The 21,359-nt window shown below is 42.5% G+C and overlaps 2 protein-coding genes, 1 long non-coding RNA gene and 1 pseudogene across 3 annotated transcripts; 2 read left to right on the plus strand and 2 right to left on the minus strand.

The window, feature by feature from the left end:
* Window positions 1-4,141: 4,141 nt before the first annotated feature.
* LOC9271782 (disease resistance protein PIK6-NP-like) lies at window positions 4,142-7,394 on the plus strand (annotated as a pseudogene).
* Window positions 7,395-8,548: 1,154 nt separating this feature from the next.
* Window positions 8,549-12,182, plus strand: LOC4351044 (disease resistance protein PIK6-NP-like). Its single transcript, XM_015759900.3, has one exon. It carries the CDS (start codon window positions 9,046-9,048, stop codon window positions 11,962-11,964), a length of 2,919 nt encoding a protein of 972 aa, XP_015615386.1. The 5' UTR covers window positions 8,549-9,045; the 3' UTR covers window positions 11,965-12,182.
* A 4,758-nt stretch (window positions 12,183-16,940) lies between these two features.
* LOC136353908 (uncharacterized) lies at window positions 16,941-17,777 on the minus strand. The gene is made up of 4 exons (XR_010737421.1): window positions 17,667-17,777; window positions 17,507-17,579; window positions 17,306-17,404; window positions 16,941-17,226 (listed from the first exon to the last, which is right to left on the minus strand). It is a non-coding gene; the product is annotated as an uncharacterized lncRNA (long non-coding RNA).
* Window positions 17,778-17,802: 25 nt separating this feature from the next.
* On the minus strand, window positions 17,803-20,032 carry LOC136353907 (uncharacterized). The gene is made up of 2 exons (XM_066305212.1): window positions 18,159-20,032; window positions 17,803-18,047 (listed from the first exon to the last, which is right to left on the minus strand). Exons 1-2 carry the CDS (start codon window positions 19,055-19,057, stop codon window positions 17,864-17,866), a joined length of 1,083 nt encoding a protein of 360 aa, XP_066161309.1. The 5' UTR covers window positions 19,058-20,032; the 3' UTR covers window positions 17,803-17,863.
* Between the last annotated feature and the right edge of the window lie 1,327 nt (window positions 20,033-21,359).

Here is a 21,359-nt window from a genome sequence, read left to right on the forward strand (position 1 = left end):
AATTCTCTGGACAGTTACATATTTGCTTCTTGAATTCCAGGCTTACACTTCAACAAGAACAAGATTAAAGAATGTGTAGGGATAACATGATGAGTTCCAGCACTAGACTTGCTGATCTGTTATGATAGACAAGAAGTAAATAGAAATCACCCTGGCATGAAGCATAGTGGAAGATCAGTTCGATCAAGATTCAGAGCTTCAGAATATTTTTAACAGCTCATCAAGATGTGGCTGATCAAGATTGGGCAATATTTGTGTATAGAGTAGAGGGAATTGATCGATCGATTGATCGAACAAAAGACCAAATTAAAGTGGCTGATAGACTAGCGTGAAAAGCTTAGCCTTTGTGGATGCTGAACAAGATGGTAGAGCTTATATACGTGTACAGATCGAACCAGATGCAAATGCTACAGCACCGGCTAGCAAGGAAAACAAAGCATAGGCGGGAGGTCAGAATATTTACTTTTCTTTTCTTCTTTTGCAAAGCAACGTATATTATAACCCTGTGGATCGAACGAACGAATCGAATCGAATCTGTCAGTCCAATCCCCTTGAACAAGCTAAGCGACCTGCATGATCCATGGCATGCAAAACTTTTTAGATAATGGAAAGTTTTTATTGAACTCAGTTAATTATATTAATGTGATACAATAATTTTGAAAACACTTCCGATCTCTACGTAACTGAGATGCACACAACCGAACATACAAAACCACACTAAAAAACAAGAATGACATGAAGTATTGAGGACCATCAATCACCACCCATGGCATGCAAAACAAAAAAAGAACATCTTTCCCGTCATCAATGGCCTAGGTTCTTTGTTTTGCATGTCAATATATTAGAAAGAAAAGAGTTTTTTGTCACACAATGCAATCGGCCAGACAAGCCTATACCCGATGGTTAAGGGTCCGTCTGACTCATCCGAGACCTAGAGAGAGAGCATTTTTTTTTCTTCTTTGTGAGAGGACAAGAAGGACGTATGGCGGTCAGATACCCAAAGGAAGTTTGGAGTTTAAAACTCCAACTCAACAGCGCAAAAAACCGCCCGTCCTTATTCCTAGTGGCGGAGCTAGCAGGAAATGCTACTGGGCGAGCGATCGCCCTCGCTTGCCCAGAGCGATCAGTTTCCACCCCCCCCCCTCCTTCCCTCCCTCCACCTCTCCACCTGGTTTCCTTTTTTGGCACCGCATTACTTTTCTATTTTAGTAAATTTATACACCTAAAGTTTATACACCTAAAGTTTACACATCTAAAGTTTAGATACCAAAATTTATAAGTCAAAAGTTTATATATCCGATTCAAATTTGAATTTGAATTTAAATATTTTTTTTATATATAGTATTTCTATACATCTAAAGTTTATACACCTAAAGTTTATAGGCCTAAAGTTTATAGACCTAAAGTTTATAAGTCAAAAGTTTATATACCCGTTTCAAATTTGAATTTGAATTCAAATATCCGATTCAAATTTGAATTTGAATTCAAATATTTTTCATATATAGTATTTCTATACATCTAAAGTTTATACATCTAAAGTTTATAGATCTAAATTTATAGATCTAAAGTTTATATACCTGATTCAAATTTGAATTTAAATTCAAATATTTTCTATATATAGTATTTCTATACATCTAAAGTTTATAGACCCAAAGTTTATAAGTCAAAAGTTTACATACTCGATTCAAATTTGAATTTGAATTCAAATTTTTTATATATAGTATTTCTATACATAAATTTTTCTAACTTTTGTTTTTTAAAAAATTTTGTGTGGTCTACTGTAGTAGAAAGAGGAGAAGGGGAGGAGAGGGAGGAGCATAGGGGGAGGGGGGCCGGATCCGATCGCTGGGCGATCGCCCATTAGCCCCCCTGGAGCTAGCTCCCATGCAAGTCGGGTGGCCACCCGGGCTCCACCACTAACATCTCCATTACAAATATCTTTTGATGTTGGAAAAATACTGGTATTTATTTGGGCTTCACGATATCGATGGCTCCGCGCACTGCTCTAGATCTCGTTATTGGACTCGTACGTCGTTATTGGACCAGCGCTAGGCAGGCACGACGACGGCGAGGTGTTCGGCAGTTGGCACGGCGATGCGTTTCCTGAAGGATGTGGGGCCCAAACCGAAACACGCAGGCAGCTATACTGGCCCAGTAAAAATTGCGACGCGACGGCCCAAATGAATAGCTTGGCCCACTTAATCTGGGGTGCCCACATCCGAGAGCCGAGGTCCGGAGTATGAAACTCCGAACCCCCTACGCCGTCTGTTGAATTGCTTGATGCCCGTCTGATCCTACCTACGCTTATACTCCCTCCGTCCAAAAAAAAAAGACAAACCCTGATTTCCGTGTCCAACGTTTGACCGTTCGTCTTATTTAAAAAAATTATGAAAAAAATTAAAAAGATAAGTCACACATAAAGTATTAATCATATTTTATCATCTAACAACAATGAAAATACTAATTATAAAAAATTTTCATATAAGACGGACAGTAAAATGTTAGCACGCAAACCTACGTTTTTTTTTTTAAAGACAGAGTGAGTAATTATCAATCAACAAATTAAGCATGTACTCGTATGATGATTGATGCGTGTGCCCGTGCAGAATGATAGCCGCGCCGGCGACGGCGATGCGTGCGTGTCTGGCTGAAGCAAGCAAGCGGTGAGCAATGGCTGGAATTAATTAAGCCTGGAACATGGCGGCCATGTGATGTGACTGTCTATTTCTGTTAATTTCTGCAACTGATGGAACGTAACTCACCAGCAATTTGTCTTTGTCAACTTATATTAAACTCTACTAACTCCAGGAAGCTGCCACAAGAACCAAACAAAAGGAAAAGTAAGCAAAACAGTAAGCACTTCCTCTGTCTCAAATTATAAAATTATAAGGTCTATATTTTTCTAGCACGGCCTTTAATGACATACTTTAACCATTATTTTATTTTATGTTATGTTTTCAACAAATATTAAATTACTATAACATAAAAGTACTTTGAAATATTAATATAGTGATATAACCCGTATAATACTTAGTATATATGATTATCAGTTAAAAGTTATCGAGTTTGATTTTTCTTTAAAAGAGGGAGTACTCCTTAGTTATAAGTTATGAAGTATACTAATAAGCAGTCCGTCCTGTTGGTGCTTAATTTGCTTGGTGATAAACTGGTAATAATATGCACAGTTTCAGCACTAGAGTATCTGAATGTTTGTCATAGACAGAGAACAACAAGATCATATGACCAAAACGGAGTGCTTCAGTGCAACAGCAGGTGACTGTCAATACCAATGAAATTCAGCAAACGAGACAAAGACAACATATATTCTCTGGACAGTTATATCTTTGCTTCTTAAATTCCAGATTTCCACTCTAATTAACAAAAATAAAACTACAAAATATGCATGTCTTTGCTGCTGAGTTTATTATAAGTTGACAACAACTGAACAGAGGACAACAGGATCATCAGATGATCAAAATGGAGTGTTTCACTGAATGCGCAGCAGCAGGTGACTGTTAATACCAATGAGACTCAGCAAACGAGACAAGACAAAAATTCTCTGGACAGTTACATATTTGCTTCTTGAATTCCAGGCTTACACTTCAACAAGAACAAGATTAAAGAATGTGTAGGGATAACATGATGAGTTCCAGCACTAGACTTGCTGATCTGTTATGATAGACAAGAAGTAAATAGAAATCACCCTGGCATGAAGCATAGTGGAAGATCAGTTCGATCAAGATTCAGAGCTTCAGAATATTTTTAACAGCTCATCAAGATGTGGTGCTACAGAATATTTGAACAGGTTGATCAACACAACTGAATCCTCTTGACTCACCATTAATGTAGAGGCTACAGCATCTCTCCCTTCTGTGTCAAAGAAAAAAAATCAACACAACAGCTTAGATATTACAGATTCAGTGCACTTCTGATGAATGAGGCAGCGTAGATTGGTAATAAAATAAATATAAGAGTATCAAGCTACCTAGGACGACACGAATACGCGTAGTAATATTTGGAGAAAGTCAACCACGCGTTCCATGTTAAAACTAATCCACAATAATGGTCAACGGAAGATGGGTCAGCTGTTCCATGCAGCCATACGACGAATGCAAGCCACTCCACATGCAGGTAGCTAGCTAGTCACTCCTACTTAGCTTCACTCCCTTAGCTTGCTTGGAATGATCACCACGCACTGAGAGTCTGAAAACCAACCAGCAAATCAAGCTTTGTGGCCACCAGGCGCCTGCAATGGCGGAGCTCGTGGTCAGCTCGGCCAAGGGCGCCGTGAGGTCGCTGCTGGGCCGCATCAGCACCATGCTCGTCAACGAGGCACAGCTGCTTGGCCGCGTCCGCCGCGACATGCAGTTCATCAAGGACGAGATGGAGATGATGGACGCCTTCCTCCTGCTCCTCCTGCACCAGCAGGCCGGCACCCTCGACCACCACTACCACAACCAATGCACGCCATGGATCAGGCAGGCGATGGAGCTCGCCCGCGACTGCCAGGACTGCGTCGAGCAGTACGCGCAGTGCATCGCAGCTGGGCCATCCTCCAAGAGCCTCCTCCTCGGCCGCCTCCGCCGGGTGTCCCGGCTTGTCCGGAGCCTCCCCGAACGCCACAGGCTGGCCGTGCAGATCCAAGACATCAAGGTCCGGCTGGGCGAGGTGAGCCACCGGCGGAAGGCGTATGACATTTGTGCCAACCTCAACAGCTACCGTCCACCTGAGCAGGACAACGGCGGTGAACAGGAAGATGAAGCTGCTTGGAGGCGTTATTTGGCTTCTGCTGAACCACCGGCCGACCTGAAGAACACTGTGAACGAACTTGTCAGGTGGCTCATGGAGGATCAACCTGCAGGGCTTAGAATCATACCTGTGGTCGGAATCTGCGTGGATACAAGTGCGATTATTGCTGAGAGAGTCTACCAGCACTCCTCTGTCACCAGCCTGTTTGACTGCAAGGCTTGGATCACTGTCCGTGATTGTCAATCTCATCTTCAGATTCTCAAAGATATACTATGTCAACTTGTTCTCCCTCTGAACAAGTTCAGGAGTGAGATGATTGGCTGGAACGAGGAGCAGCTGGTGGAAAAGCTGCGCTGCTATTTGCGAGGTAAAATCTTCCTCATTGTTCTTCACGATGTCCGTGATGAATCAATCTGGAGTCATATAAAGCTTGCCTTCCCAGATGATTGTTCTGCTGGTAGTGCCATCATAATCACCACAGATGATGATAAAGTGGCCGAGTCTTTCTCTGCGTATAAAATCTTCAACCCAGATAGCCCCGGTTATGTTCTCGATTTCTTCCTTAGTAAAGCTATAGCTCTGCTTAAACATGAAAATGAAAAGCAGCTAAGGAAAATCCTACCGTGCATGCTGATCCATCTTGAACCTGAAACCTTTTTTATGAAGATGCTCCTTCGGTACCTGTATTATGGGAGATATGCTACGTTACGACTGCGTGATGCACTGCAGCATACGTCATCGCTGCATGATTATTGGCCTAAGAATATGGTATACTTATGCTACAATTATTTGCCTGATAAGTACCGGAGCTGCATGCTGTATCTGTCTATTTTCCCACCTGGTTGCAGCATCAGGAGGACCAGCTTAGTAAGACGATGGATTGTTGAAGGCCTCATCACTGATGAGCAAGAGAGGAGTGCACTAAAACAAGCTGATCACTGTTCTGTCCACGCGACATGGATGCTTCAGGCAAGTTCAGGACCTGCATAGTACCTGACTTGGTTCACGATGCTCTTACTGATCTGGTAGCCAGAGGAAGCAACATTACTTCTGTGGACACAGTTTTGGCGCCACCAGAGTTGGCCCGTCATCTTTCAATCCGCTTCAGCACGAAGTTGCACATGTCTCCATCTGAACCAATCAATAGTATTCTTTCCTTTCTCAAGTCCTTGCATTCATCATCTCGGCTTGGGCTGCTTAAAGTGCTAGATTTGGATGGCTGCAAAGGTTTGAAGAGACGCCACCTGAAGAACATATGTGGCATATATTTGCTCAAGTATTTGAGCCTACGGGATACAGATGTCACCAGACTGCCCAAGGAAATAGAGAATCTGATCTACTTGGAAACACTTGACATCCGACAGACGAAGATCAGTGTCTTCCCCAGGAAATCTTTAGTGCTCCCTATGCTCAAGCATTTGTTCTCAGGCCATACTGTCTATCCAAGTGAAGACATTTTCAGGCAGCAGGAATCATTCTCTGCCATCCACATTCCTCACCAAATCGGGAGGATGAAAAACATGGAGATATTGTCCCATGTCAAAGTTTCACATGGTGGAATGCAGTTGATTGCTGTTGGCCAGCTACTGAAGCTGAGGAAGTTAGGTGTTGTCATCCATGACACAGATAAAGATGGTTTTGACAGTTTGCTTCATGTAATTGGCAAATTGAACAAATGCCTACGATCTTTGTCAGTCCAGATTAGATCACCTTCTGCTGCTGATGGAAGCAATGGCTTTGACATGAGCATGATGTACAGCACATACCCGAGGCTTCTTGAGAGCCTGACCATCTGTGGCATCAAAAGTGGATTGCCTCCCTGGATTGAACATCTCCACCAACTTACTAAGGTTACTCTGCATAATACCTCCCTGACAGAGAGTGCTATCCATGTCCTGGGCAAGCTCGTGGGCTTGTGCTATCTTAGGCTCCGACACAGGTCATACATCCGAGGCGACCTCACCATCTCTACAAGGGAATTCAAAAACCTCAGGTTCCTTTTCATTGAGGGCCCAGACATTGTCAACATCAGTTTCGATGAGGGTGCAGCTCCTAGGCTTGAGAGGATGGTCTGGCGTTTCACGAGAATGGTTTCTCTTGTTGGGATTGGTCACATCCTAAGCATCAGGGAGCTCGAGCTTGAAGGAGACAGTGACCTGGAGAAGATTGGGGTGATTCTCCGTGACATCAAAGCACACCCCAATGACCCCAGTCTGAAGCACATTCCAGCAGCAGGGAACTAATCATGCACAAGGACTGGTGCCTACGGATGAAGCAAACTGAAAAAACTGCCGTGGCTTAGATCCATTATGTGCCTGGACAAACAAGGATGATTGACATTACTATTTCTTTCCCACTTTGAGCTGCTTGTTGATGCTGCTGCTCCTACTACTTCTGAAGCACTTCTACTGTTAGTATGGAATAAAGATGCTGAAGGGGGCCCTTCTTCCTCTTCCATGCATGGATTGTTGGCTTTGTTGTATTGTAGCACCAATATTTAGTATGCTTGTTTGTTTGTCTCCTTTCCCAACAGTCATGGGTTTTCCTGTACCATTCATTAGTAAGGCTTTTGAAAGAATTCCTGTGTTTATCTTATCTTCCTTGTACAAGAAAAACTTGGTGTTATTGCCTAAAGCTTACTCTTCCTCCCTTGTTTCTGTACACAGATATGTTTCTCACTTGGCACCCAATAATTACCACTGTTGTCAATAATCCTTTAACAAGTAAACACCGGCCTAGAAGCATCATCCCTCCAAATCCAAGCCTCTTTTAGCTAGCAACGAAAAAAAAATGCAGCTAGCTTTCTGACAGAAATTCAGAATCAGCAGACATGTGAGATGAAGATAAAAAGGGGGAAATGGTACGAGTCCTACATGTTACAGAGAAGTGCCAAGGTATTGCTGCGAGACTTTTCATCAAACCGAACAAAAGGTATTCAGACATAAGCACTGTAAAAATACTGAGAAGTGATTCTTCTACATGGAATCGCCAAAAAAAAAAAAGAAGAGGTGGGTGAATTTTACCTAGGGCTGATTCTCTTCCCTCTCCGGTGAGAGGTTGGGCTATGTGGGCCAAAACCGACTGCAGCTCATGGCCCAGTAAAATGCACCGCGATGGCCCAAATACTTAGCTGAGTTGCTCGCTTCTTCTGAATTCTGATAGTATGTGACTCAGTAAACACACGCTCCAATATGCACACTGTAAAGCATTCCAGATATTGATACTGAATGAATACCTTTATGAACCAAATTATATGGAGCATACAAAGAAGCTGCAATGACATGTATGTGACCGTTGATTTTTTTGATAAACATTTGACCATTTGTATTATTCAAAATTTTTGTGCACATATAAAAATATTTAAGTCATGCTTAAAGAACATTTAATGATAAATCAAGTCACAATAAAATAAATGATAATTACATAAATTTTTTGAATTAGACTACTATCCAATGACCATATGATCGACCTACCTTCAGCTCCAAGCCTCCAGCTCTGCGATTAATTCAATTAATCATGCATCCATGAGCCTGGCTGAATTTGTATTCCAGTAGGCATGTGACTCCAGTCAAATTTGATAAACAACACATCTTGGATGAATAGAGGCAGCATCTGGTACACAACAATGTAAACAAAGACAGAACCAATCAATGTTACTTTCCAGCTAGAATGCATACATGCCTGGTATTATTCTAGGTTATCTTGTCTTTTTTTTTTTTTCAGAAGTATCATTCATACTCAAAACAAGTCGATTCCTGACTTGTTCAAAATCCACATGGCTGTTGGTCCTAGCAGACTAAATTAAGGATTTCATAAACAAACAGAATAGACAAATACATACCAACTACCCCCGCTACTATATTACAAATCTTGTTCCCACCAAATTCAGTGTAATAGTTTATAGGTGAGGTGACACCAAATAGTCCGAACAGAGAAATTGGTGGTACCAAAAGTGGGGAGAAATCACAAAATGGAGGTTGATATGTAATGTGTTGACGATTCACATTGCAAGTCATGAATTGATTTGACCGTGTTTGGTGTAATGTAATGGTACCTTAGAAAATCTGGATCCTTGTGATTCTGCTTAGCATGTGGTCACATGCTTGCTGACTTGGTAATGCTAAAAGGAGATGGAGCTGGGGCTCATTAAATAGATGCCAGATTTCTAGTAGTATACTTTCCCCCTCTCCAGTTGCACTTGCACCTGTTCAGGTTGAGTTCATCCTTCCCACTTAGCTGCCAGTAGTGGCCATGGTGTGTGTCTGATGAGCGAGCTGAGTGAGGGAGATCCCGGATATGGACGGGTTTGGCCTGAGCTCCACCCACTCCGCCGTGAAGTCGCTCGTCGGCCGGCTGACCGACGTCCTCTCCGACCAAGTGCAGCTGCTAGGCGGGCTGAGGCGCGAGGTGCAGTTCATCCGGGACGAGATGGAGAGCATGAACGGCTTCCTCCTCAATCATGCCCGCAGGGGCCGCATGGACCACCAGCTCCAGGCGTGGATGAACCAGGTCAAGGACCTCGCCAACCATTCCCAGTACTGCGTCGACCAGTACTTGCGGTGCCTCGGCACCACCAGCCACCGCTCGCCGGGTGGCCTCTGGGGCTCCGTGCGCCGTCTCCCCCGGTTCGTCAGCACGTTGCCGGCGCGCTACCGGTTGGCTATCCAAATCCAGGACATCAAGATCCGGGTAGTGGAGGTTAGCCAGAGGCAGCAGAGGTATCCTCTCCATGGCACGGCTACCGAGCAGGAGCCGCAGTCTGGCATGGCCAGCGATCATAGCCAGCAAGCTTTCCTTACCGGTGACAGTGAAGCCGATCAGCAGGAGCATCTTCGGAGGCGTATCTTGGCCGAAGACGACTCTGGCCTGTTCAAGGAGGCTGCTGATGAGCTCACCAGCTGGCTGACAGTGGAAGGAGATGGCAGATCAGATCTCAGAATCATCCCCATTGTCGGCTCCCGTGGCATGGGCAAAACCACTCTTGCTGAGCAAGTGTACAAAGGTTATTCCTCAAGGTTGGCAGACCACAAGGCATGGATCTCGGTTGGCTCCAACCAATCTCCACAGCAAGTACTCCGGGACATACTCGCGCAGATTGTAGGGCTTCATGCTAACAATCTGCAGGACATGGGAACATGGGGAAACAGCCAAATCGCACTGATGATTCAGGAGCAGCTGGAAGGTAAAAGGTTCCTTATTGTTCTTGATGATGTCTGCTCCGAGTCGCTCTGGAAAGATATCGAAGCTTCTCTCCACTGCGGTAATTCTGCTCCCAGTGCTATACTTGTCACCACAAGCTTGCCTGAAGTGGCACAGTCATTTTGTCCTTACAGAATATATGATCTAAGGTATATCCAGGAGGAGCATAACCGCTCCTTAGTTGATTTCTTCCTCGTGAGAGCAGCTAACTTTATAAGTGACAATGGTCATGGCAAAGCTAGTCTCAAGGAGGAGGTTCTTCGCAGCATTTTAGTAAAATGTTCCCCCTGTATCTTTAGCATGAAGATGCTTCTCCGATTCCTTTATGCGAATCCTAACAAGACCCTACAGGAACTGCATGACTTCAGCAACAGCCTGTGCTTCTGCAGCCCTCTGCATCTGTCTTCATGGCTGTCCAATGCCGAGAAAATGCTCACATTCTGCTACAACGCCTTGCCTTGTGATTACAGGAGCTGCTTGCTGTATCTTACCATTTTCCCCAATGACCACAATATCAGGAGAACGAGCCTGCTCAGAAAATGGATCGCGGAAGGCCTAATAGCTGAAAGAGATGGACTGAGTGCATTTGATGTTGCCAACCGATGTTTTGATGCTCTTCTCGCTCAAAGATTTGTTCTTCCTGGTGATGTTGGAAATTCAGGCAAGGTAAACAGCTGCAGAGTGCACAATCTAGTCCGTGACTTCATTGCCTGGGTCATCAGAGATGACAACTTTGTGTACACAAAGCTACCAGTCGACTTGGCTCACCGTCTTCCCATCCACAATGGAGAAAGACTGCAGCAGGTCTCGCGGATCAAACTTCGTGCTTCTCATTTCGACGATTGTTGGAGCATGACAAGGTGTTGCTTCACAACGAAGTCAGTGGATCCCTTGGCTGGCATATCCATGTTACTTAGATCAATTCAGGAATCTGCTCAACTAGGATTACGCCTCAATGTACTTGATCTAGAAGGCTGCAAAGGATTGGAGAAGTATCACCTGAACAGCGTTTGCAAGATATTTCAACTCAAGTATTTGAGCCTCAGGAATACAGATGTTTCCCACTTGCCCAAGAAGATCGACAAGCTACAGTACCTGGAGACACTTGACATCCGGCAAACCCAGATAAAGGCATTCCCAGGAAAGCATTTTATCCTTCCTGGGCTGAAGCACCTACTTGCTGGTTGCACCAATTGTCCTAGCAAGAAAAATAATCTCATGGAAAAGGAATCTTGCTCGTTTTCCACTGTGCTCATGCCTCAAAAAATTGTGAGGATGGGAAAGTTGGAGATACTATGCTATGCTGAGGTTTCCAGTGGCCTCACTGGGCTAATGGGCATTTGTCAGTTACGACGACTCAGAAAATTGGGAGTACTCTTGCAAGGTAATGCAGCTTGTAATCTGGATTACTTGTTCCGACAAATCGATATGTTGGATAGAAGCCTGCACTCTTTGTCAATCCGGATGGAACGACTGAAGTTAGCCAAAGACGATGCTCGCAAAAGGGATGACATGGTACCCGCGTCATTTCCCTTCTCACCTCCAAAGTTTGTTCAGAAGCTAAACATCAGTGGCATCAGAAGTGCATTGCTTGGTTGGATTGGTGACCTCCACCAACTTTCCAAGATAACTCTGCATGAGACTTCACTCACGGAACATGTTCTCGGTATCCTGGGACAGCTTGGCAGCCTGCGGTGCCTCAAGCTCCAGTGCAATTCAACCATGGGTAGCAGTCTATCGTTCAGGAGTGGAGCGTTTCGGAACCTCGTAGCTCTTGTTGTCCAGGACAATAACCTCCTTGACATTATCTTTGATTACGGAGCAGCTCCAAGGCTTGAGAGAGTGATATTGTCTATCGCCGCCATTGACTCTCTGTCTGGAGTACAGCACCTTCAGCAGCTGAAAGAGCTCGAGCTCCATGGAAGTGCAAGAAACATAGGCGAGGTCGAACAGGCCATAGCAGGACACCATAATAATCCAGTTTTCAGACACGAGCAATGGAATGATCTTCACTGAAGCTTCCGAAATTCTGAATGTCTGGTGCTTGCATCTGTGTTCTACAATGAAGATAGTAATAAGTGGACGCAAAGCAAACCTCTTTTTTCTTGATGCATCCATGTTAAATTTTACTTGTGTTGGATTTTCAGTTTGTTTGATTTATATGTATCCTCCACAGTTGCCACTATTAAGCTTGTTGCAACTATATCTTCCGGAAGCATTTCTGTTGTACAAAATTTTCCTTAGTCTTCTCATTAAAATCTCCTGTGGATACATGGCAAATATCACCAGTGTACAATTAAAGCAATTCACATCCATTTGCATTAGTATACACCAACGCACCATCTAGTCAAAGATTGCACCATGTCAAGGGTAATGCTCTGTTTAGTTGATTGCATGCTAGGCAAAGAAAAATGCAGCAGAATTCCTGACAGAAATCCATAATCAGAAGGCACATATAAGATGACCCAAACCATCAGTAGTGCTGGTGGGTGAGAACGGTTTCAGTCCAATCATTTCATCAGCATCTAAGATTCCAACATGATATACAGAAATCCAAGGTGTAGCTGCGAATCTTTCATCAAACCGACCAAAATGTATTCAGAATCAGTATTGAAATGAAAATTTTCTACTTGGAACTGCAAAAATGGGGGGAAATTACACCTACAGTACACGCGCGGGTGTGAATCGTCCCACGCATTCGGCGGAGGCGAGATACCCAGTAAAATCACGATTCACCCGGCCGAGAAGAACCAAAATTTTCCCCTGAAATCCGCCGCGGCACATGCAGTTAGTCATCCCTCTCGCTCCGATCTCCTACCAAAGTGCAGGCGATTGATCTAACAATCGAAGCTCGTAAGGCTACTACTACTCTACTCACCTGCCAACGCCGGCCAGCAGCAAACGTCTACATTGCATCCTTCCTGCTTGAACATTCATCTCCGCCGCCGCCGCCGCCGGCAAAGCGGCGGTGCCGTGCTCGACGGCGGTGAAGAGGGTGGTCCGATTCGTTCGAGAGGAGAAACAGAGAAGGCTGCTTGGGCCGTGGTGGGCTCTATTAAGGCAACCCCTAAATGGGCTGGGCCTCATTTGTTTCTGAAACCGAGGTCGTTTCGCGAAGGAGATCCACTCAATCTGAACCGCACGCACCTGATCCAACGGCTAGTAGTGTCCCAGGAGGTTCGGAGTTTAAAACTTTGAACCCCCGCTGGTAGCAAAGAACACACGCCGTGCTTCCGTACTGTACCTCGCCGGAGCGCCGCCGCATCCTGGCCGTCTCCGACCATCCGGCCCGTCCGTCACCGCGCCACCGCACGCATCGGCGAAGGGCCCTTGAGAGCTAGCTAACTCCTGCAAACATGAGCATGGTTAGGAGTGGAGCTAGAACCAAATGTGGTTCCAATCGTTTGCTTTACTCTATTTTGGACCGAGTTTAAATTGATATGGGTGTCTAGGTTTGAACCGAGGGAGTGCACATACGATGAAAATAGATGAATTATATCTAAAAGAATTTTTGAATCGGTTTTCTGGGCACACCTCGGACACATGTAGCTTGGCATCTGAGCATGACAGCAAGTGCAGTTTAACTTCAGATTTGTTAGGATTCTGGGAGAAATTTTCCAGTCAAGATGGCACTGATGTCTGTGCATCTCAAAATTAACATAGAACTGAGGCAGTTTTACTCAATTCATTAACCACCGATAGATCGAAAGGGCGAAACAGATTGCTTATGTTTGCCGTGAGGTCGAAATGTGGATGGTTAAGAAAGCTAGTGATGATCCATCTGCCGGGAAGTACATAAGACAGTGCGGTTCTGAAGAAACAGGCGGTAACTGTACCAATTCTAGGAATCGATTGGACTTTTGGGTTCGATTTGCGTTGATAAAGTGAATGGTAGTATATATATTTTGGGGGAACTATATTAGATTGCCATCTCTTGTTTCTCTTCCATGTCACCTAAATAGTCACTAATTTTTTTTAAAAAAAAGCATATATTAATATGAAATATATCACTACACAAATATGTAATATTAAATTCAATTTCTACAATTTACAAATAAACATAAATTAAACTAAAAATAATTAGCATACATTCGCAGTTATACTTGTTATTTTGTTACAACTTGTAAATGTTGAATTTGAACTTACATATTTGTGGAGTGATATATTTTATATTAATATATCTTTTCAAAATTTTTTAAAAAAAATTATAACTATTAGGTACATGCAAGAAACGGATGAAAACAATTTCCTTTTTTTTTTTTTGCCCAGGGAGAGAATTTAATTTGCATGCATGTATGATTGAAGTCCTAACAATCAGGTGTTATTAGTCGCATGCCAACTTGATTAAGGCTGAGTTCTTTTCCTAACTTTCCCAACTCATCTTATCGTTTTTCGCGTATATGTTTTTTAAACTGCTAAACGGTGTGTTTTTCTTGCAAAAATTTTCTATACAAAAGTTGCTTTAAAAAATCATATTAATTATTTTTTAAAAAAATAAATAATATTTAATTAATCATAAGAAAATGTGTCGCTTCGTTTTACGTGCGCGGGAGATGAGTTCTCAATCAATCTCACCTCTGAACACAACCTAATTACTTGAACTAATATCCAAAACTAAAGTCAACACAAAGATAAATATTGGATAACCTATATATCTGTTCTATCTTGCATATGCATGTGGACGGACGTATACAATTAGCGGGAGAAGCTAGATGCGTGTAAACGTAAAGCCAAAATGAGAGACGAACATCCTAACAACCACCAATTAATTATCACAGATTAAAGAAAGACTTGATTGACCGAGCTAAGTCAGTCTTGCAAATATATTCACAAGTGTTTGCATTGACAAATTATTTAGTAAGTATACGTACTCCAGCAAGCTAGCTTTTGGACAGTGGAAGAGAGACAACCCGACCCTATATATACATTGTACACCGGGAAGGGATATTATTATCCTTCAAAATCTCATATAAGTGTTCTTAAAACAGATCATACTCCTTCCCTCCCTTAAAAATTACAGTTTCAGCTAGTCAATAACGGATTAAAACAGTACTATGCCTTTCATTAATGAAAAAAATGTTGTTGTTTTTTTTTGACAAATTTCTAGACTAAAACTACAGTCCTTAAAAGGAGGGAGTATATAAATGCAAACAGGAAGGTTGTTGGGAGGCTGGGCCAAGCTAGGCTCCTCCACAGAATATATGATCATGCATGACGTACGTATTTGCTAGTCAATAACGGATTAAAACAGTACTATACCTTTCATTAATGAAAAAAATGTTGTTTTTTTTTTGACAAATTTCTAGACTAAAACTACAGTCCTTAAAAGGAGGGAGTATATAAATGCAAACAGGAAGGTTGTTGGGAGGCTGGGCCAAGCTAGGCTCCTCCACAGAATATATGATCATGCATGACATCATTGATTTTGTGACAAATGTTTCATCATTCATCCTATTCAAATTATTTTACAATTATAAAAATATTTAATTATACTTAAAAAATATTTGATGATAAATCAAGTTATAATAAAATAAATGATAATTATATTTTTAATAAAACGAATGAAAAAACGTATAAAAAATCAACAGTATTATATATTAAAAAAAGGATGGAGTAGTACTTGCTATGTGTGTCCTGACATAATAACACACGATTGATGACCCCTCTTAATTAGTCCATATACCCGCAATAGTTTTAAAATTTATCCCTAGTTCATGGAAGATTATTATCTCTGAGATTTTCCGCATCAATTGCAAGAAATGACAATAGGTATGATGTCTAATGTTCTTGTCAGCATGTGAACTGCATGGCAATAAAACTATTAATTAGCACGTCAACTCTGCATGGTCGTATTAGTGTTACTTAATCTTTTGGTGCATAGATTAATGCTACCAGCTGTACTTAATTTATATTACCTACATAGCATTTTTTTTATATAGGTGGTATATTTTATTTTGAAAAGTCTTCACCGTCACGCTTTGGACGCTGATTTGTCGTAATATATATTCATAATTACTACTCCCTCCGTATTTTAATGTATGACGCATTGACTTTTTAACAAATATTTGATATTTCGTTTTATTAAAAAAATTATGTAGTTATTATTTATTTTATTATGACTTGATTTATCATCAAATGTTCTTTAAGCATGACATAAGTATTTTTTGTATTTGCAAAAATATTTTAAATAAGAAGAATGATTAAACGTTAATTAAAAAGTCAACGGCGTCATACATTAAAATACGAATACGAAGGGAGTAATATCTAACGCGTATGCGTGCAATCGAGCTAATTTGCCTCTCTTGCAGCGGAGCCTAGCTACTTTCCCACTTTTAAGCTATACGTACACATCAGATAAGGTGGGGCTAGTTTACTGTTTACTCTATCTTGCAGCATTTTCGTTAGAATTTTCTGGCCCAAATTTTCATAGCTCCCCAAAGAGTCAAAATATACTACCAATCCTTTAACTTGGACCAGGCACTGGTGGAGAAACCCTTTGTAGTCCCGGTTCGTAACCCCCTTTAGTCCCAGTTTCCAAACCGGGAGTACCAATCCGGGACTAAAGATCGCTATCTTTAGTCCCGGGTGAAATAACCGGGAGTAAAGATCGATCTTACCAACCGGGACTAAAGATCGAGCTGACCTTTTTTTTTTTTTTGCATGTCCCTGTTGCTGCATGGTTTATATATATATATATATATATATATATATATATATATATATATATATATATATATATATATATATATATATATATATATATATATATATATATATATATATATATATATATATATATATATATATATAAATATAAACCATGCATATATATGTTTCAATACATATATATGCATACATATATATATGTATATATATATATATTATATTATATTATATGTATATATGGTTCAGTACATATGTATATACATGCATAATATATATGTATTTATACATATATATGTTATGCAAATGCATATGTATATAGATATATATATGACCAAAATATATTTACATTATAGAAAATGTGTACACATGCATATAGAAACATATGTAGTCATGTATTAATTACAATCCATTATATGTCCTAGCTAGCTACGATTTCGACGTAGTAGTAGTCGCTGCTAGCTCAGAAGCTAAGGACCGGTGAATTGTGTTTCCGTCGTAGTAGAATTCACCCTTGGGATCAAGGATTTCTTCGTTGATGAATCCCATGAGTTGTTCTTGAACCGCTGCGATAAATTCCTTGTGTGTGGTCAGGTTATCCCTCATGCGAATAAACTATATGAATGTATGAAATTGATTAGTAATTAAACAAGAAATCGTTACGTAATAAAATTTTGAATTTATTTGTACGTACATCGAGCTCTCTTGTGGTGATGATTTGGTCTGCAAGGCAGTGGCAATACTCACACACGTAGTAGCCGCACAAGTTAGTTCCCTGCTTTTGCTTTGCGCACTACAAATAAATGACAAATTAACGGCGTGAGATCTAATTAATATACAGTTGTATGTATTAATTTGAATCGGAGAAATATAAATGTAGAGCATGTGTACTCACAGGAAATTTGAACCTCCGCCTAAGTCTTTCTCTCCAGTTGCCGCGGACCAAATGACGGAACCGAAACCAAGCCCTACATGTAGTTTAAAGATATGATTCGTAGTAGAAATAATTAACATAACAAGAATTTCTTAATTAACAGAGAAACTTATGCCAGTACCTGTCTATAAGTTCGAAAACCTTGTCAAACGTAGACTCTTTTTTATCCATTGAGTCATATACGTTGACGGTGCAGGCCGACAGGTCGAAGAGTAAAAGCACCCAGTGGAATCTGCAATGTGCGTGGGATGCATTACATATGAAACACTTAGCAAGTTCGTACGGGAATGAAATTTGGTATGTAGGAAGACAGTAAAATTAAACTAACTCTGTGTTGTACGGCAACAGTATGAACGTCTTGTAATGCTGCGCCTTCAGGAGATGGACGAGATTGTCCTCTGTTTCCTGCGGATATTGGTCGAGCATTGCAACGTTTACTCTCCGAGGGTCGATGAATCCAGTATCGAAAACCCTCCGCCATCGGGCCCTTTGAATCTCCATTCTACAACGATAAAAGGGAGTATTTTATTTTATATAGTCTACTTATATACAAGGACCTAATTAATTAAAGGAGACGTAGTAATTAAGAATTATAATTGAACGATATACTTACAAAGTCCAGCAACTCATAATAGAGACGTCGAGGGCGTCCAGCTGGTATACTTCGTAGATTCCCTTGAAATTGATCCAGAGAATATCATCTCCTTGCAAGAAGTCCGGGTCCCTGATCCTCGCTCCGATCATCTCTCTACCGGTGGCGCTCATCTCCACGTACAGCTGATGGAACTTGTACATTTGTGTGGGTAGGGACTGCACCAGCTCGGGCTTGACAAGCGGTTTACCGAGTTCGTACATGTATTTCAATTCCGCCTTTTCTATTGGTTCAACTCCTAGCAATTGATCCGTAGTTAGACCGGTGTCAATAATAAATTCTTCTATCGTCATGTCTTCCCCGGTCACCAACGGCTCGATCTCCTGGTTTGGTTGCTCTCCAAGCTGAGGGACTGGTTTGGACTTTCCAAAAGATGCTTTCTTCAGTGTTCGCTCATAGTCCGATAGCTTGATGGCCTCCTTGACAGGTGCAGACATACCCCTGAAGAAGTTCCTGACACTGGGGTCTATAGGAATCTTCTTTTCTGGCCTTCGAGGCTTGAATTGTCTCTTGACTTCTGATGCAACGTAAGCGTCAAGCTCCTCTTGCGTGCAATCGTACCCCGGGTCCTTGTTCTTAGCGGTGTCAACTTTCGCCTTCTTCGTTGCCCTTGTGTGGGCAGGCGGTGGAGCTGGGGGGCCCTTGACTTTGAAGGTGCCGGAAGAGGAGCTTGCGGAGGAGTAGGTGTAGGAGCACGAGGAGGAGTCGGTGCAGGATCCTGAGGAGGAGTCGATGCTGGAGCCTGAGGTGGAGACGGTGCTGGCGGAGCATGAGGAGGAGACGGTATAGGATCCTGAGGAGGAGATGGTGCACGAGACGCCGCTTGTCGCCCAGGGAGGATGATGTACCGCCTGCGCCATAGAATAATGGCATGGCTTGTGTCTCGTAGATGCGTCTCACCGTCTCCTCCAGGGTAATCCAGCTCGAGGTCCTCGTAGGCTCCTTCGACCAACTCAACTTCGACCTTCGAGTATCCTGCTGGAATCGGCCTGCAGTGGTAAGTACCTGAAGGGTCCGTTGGGATGGCCATGCCCGACGCCACCTTCATGTTGTGAGAGATTATTTATTAGTAATCAACATATATAAGCAGCAACTAGCGGAATGGCTAAATCTTACCTTTATTGATAAGTTCTTGAAAGGAATATGCAGCTCACATGGTGTCCGCTGAGTGATGTCATCAACGGGACAGGTCGATTCGTCCTGTGTTTGCATGGCGTTCATGCTCTGTGATCCTACCTGCCCCGTTGAGGCGCAGCTGCTACGGTTTCCTGACGGGCTCATCATTGCAGGAGGAATGGTCGGCTGGGGATCATGGGACCGATGTGCGGCCATGCGTTCATCAACCTTCCTTGCTACCTCCTCTTGCATGTTGAGTTCGTAGCTCGATACCCGGAACTCTAGGTCTGCAATCTTCGCCTCGGTATCTCTCTTGCTCCTCATCCGACTCCTGTACGTGTGGATGTCCTCCTTGAAACCAATCTTCCAAGGAATCACCCCTTTCCCTCGAGTTCGTCCTGGATGCTCTGGAGTCTGCAGGGCGAGTGTCAGCTCGTCCCTATCTCTGTCTGGTCGGAACGTGCCCTGAGAGGAGGCTTCCACTGCATCTGTTAGTCGTCGCGCAGCCTCTTGTATCTGATAGCCGAAGACCAGTGAGCCATCAGCTGGGTTGAGCGTTCCACCGTGAGCATAGTACCAGAACTTCGATCGTTCCGGCCAATTGACTGTTGCCGGTTCGATACCCCTCTCAATCAAGCTAGCCTCCATCTCCTCCCACTTCGGCATCGCGACGCTATAGCCTCCTGACCCCAAGTGGTGATGGTACTTCTTCTTGGCGGCATTTTCTTTGTTTCTTTCCATCATCGCCTGCCCTTGTTCACCTGTCTTATATGCAACGAACTCGTCCCAGTGATCCCTTAGCTTTGGGAATGTGTCGAAGTTCGGTGTCTGCCCCTTCAGGATATACTTCTGGTACAAATCTCCCTTGAAGCTCTGAAACTGTTCTGCCATTTTCTTCAGAGTCCACCTTTTCACTTTGTCCTCTGTACCCGCAGGAAGGGTGAATGTCTCGAGCATTGTGGTCCACAACATCTCTTTCTCCGAATCTGGGACAAAGCTCTCATGATCTCCGCGTGCCCTTGTTCTTCGCCAGTACACCGTACTGACAGGCACGTTATCCCGCACAACCCAACCGCTGTGACGTACATAGTTCTTGGCGGCTTCGGCCGGGGCACTAGGACGTCCATCTTCTTCCACTTCCGTTATGATGTGCCGACCCTCAAGCTTCTTCGCTGCACCTCGTTGCCCGCGTGCCCTCTTCTGTCTAACGGAGGGTTGACTACCACTAGCCTCCTCCTCCTGGTTCCCCTCCACATCCCTTTCCACGTGCCCCTGCTGGTTCCCCTCCGCATCCCTCTCCACGTTCCCTTCCTCGTTCAAGTACTGGTTTGGATCCTCGTTCCCCTCTTCTTCATTCCAGTACTGGCTGCTTCCCTCCGCGATTGTATCGTACAATATCTGTTCCTCATTGTGGTCAGCCATCTGTTGATACAAGAAACATCTGCTAAGTCACGAGACATTTATGTTTTAACAATCTAAGTCATGTATGCTAAGTGTAAATGTCGTACATTAGAACCCTACACAACCTTACGTGCTAAGTCTAATTACAAATCGTGATATAAGCTAAGTCTAGGTGACGTATATTATACAACCCTAGCTAGTAAATAATTATATACTAAGTCTAATTACAAATAAAATAATCTTATATTAAAATTCAAATAATATTACATGCTAAGACTAAAATAGTCATGTATATGCTAAGTGTTTCGTGCGTATATGCTAAGTCTAATTAAGACTACAATAGTCAATTGCTACTTGTCGCACCAATTCCGTAGTCAATAATTACATACTAAGTCTAATTACAAATAAAGTAATCTTATATTAAAACTCAAATAATATTACATGCTAAGACTAAAATAGTCATGTATGCTAAGTGTTTCGTGCGTATATGCTAAGTCTAATTAAGACTACAATAGTCAATTGCTAGGAGTCGCACCAATTCCGTAGTTAATAATGTCATACTAAGTCTAATTTGCAATAAAATAATCTTATATTAAAACTCAAATAATATTAGAACACTACACAATCTTATATGATAAGTCTAAT

Source organism: Oryza sativa, chromosome 11 (genome assembly GCF_034140825.1).
Source record: "Oryza sativa Japonica Group chromosome 11, ASM3414082v1".
Taxonomy (NCBI): Eukaryota; Viridiplantae; Streptophyta; class Magnoliopsida; order Poales; family Poaceae; genus Oryza; species Oryza sativa.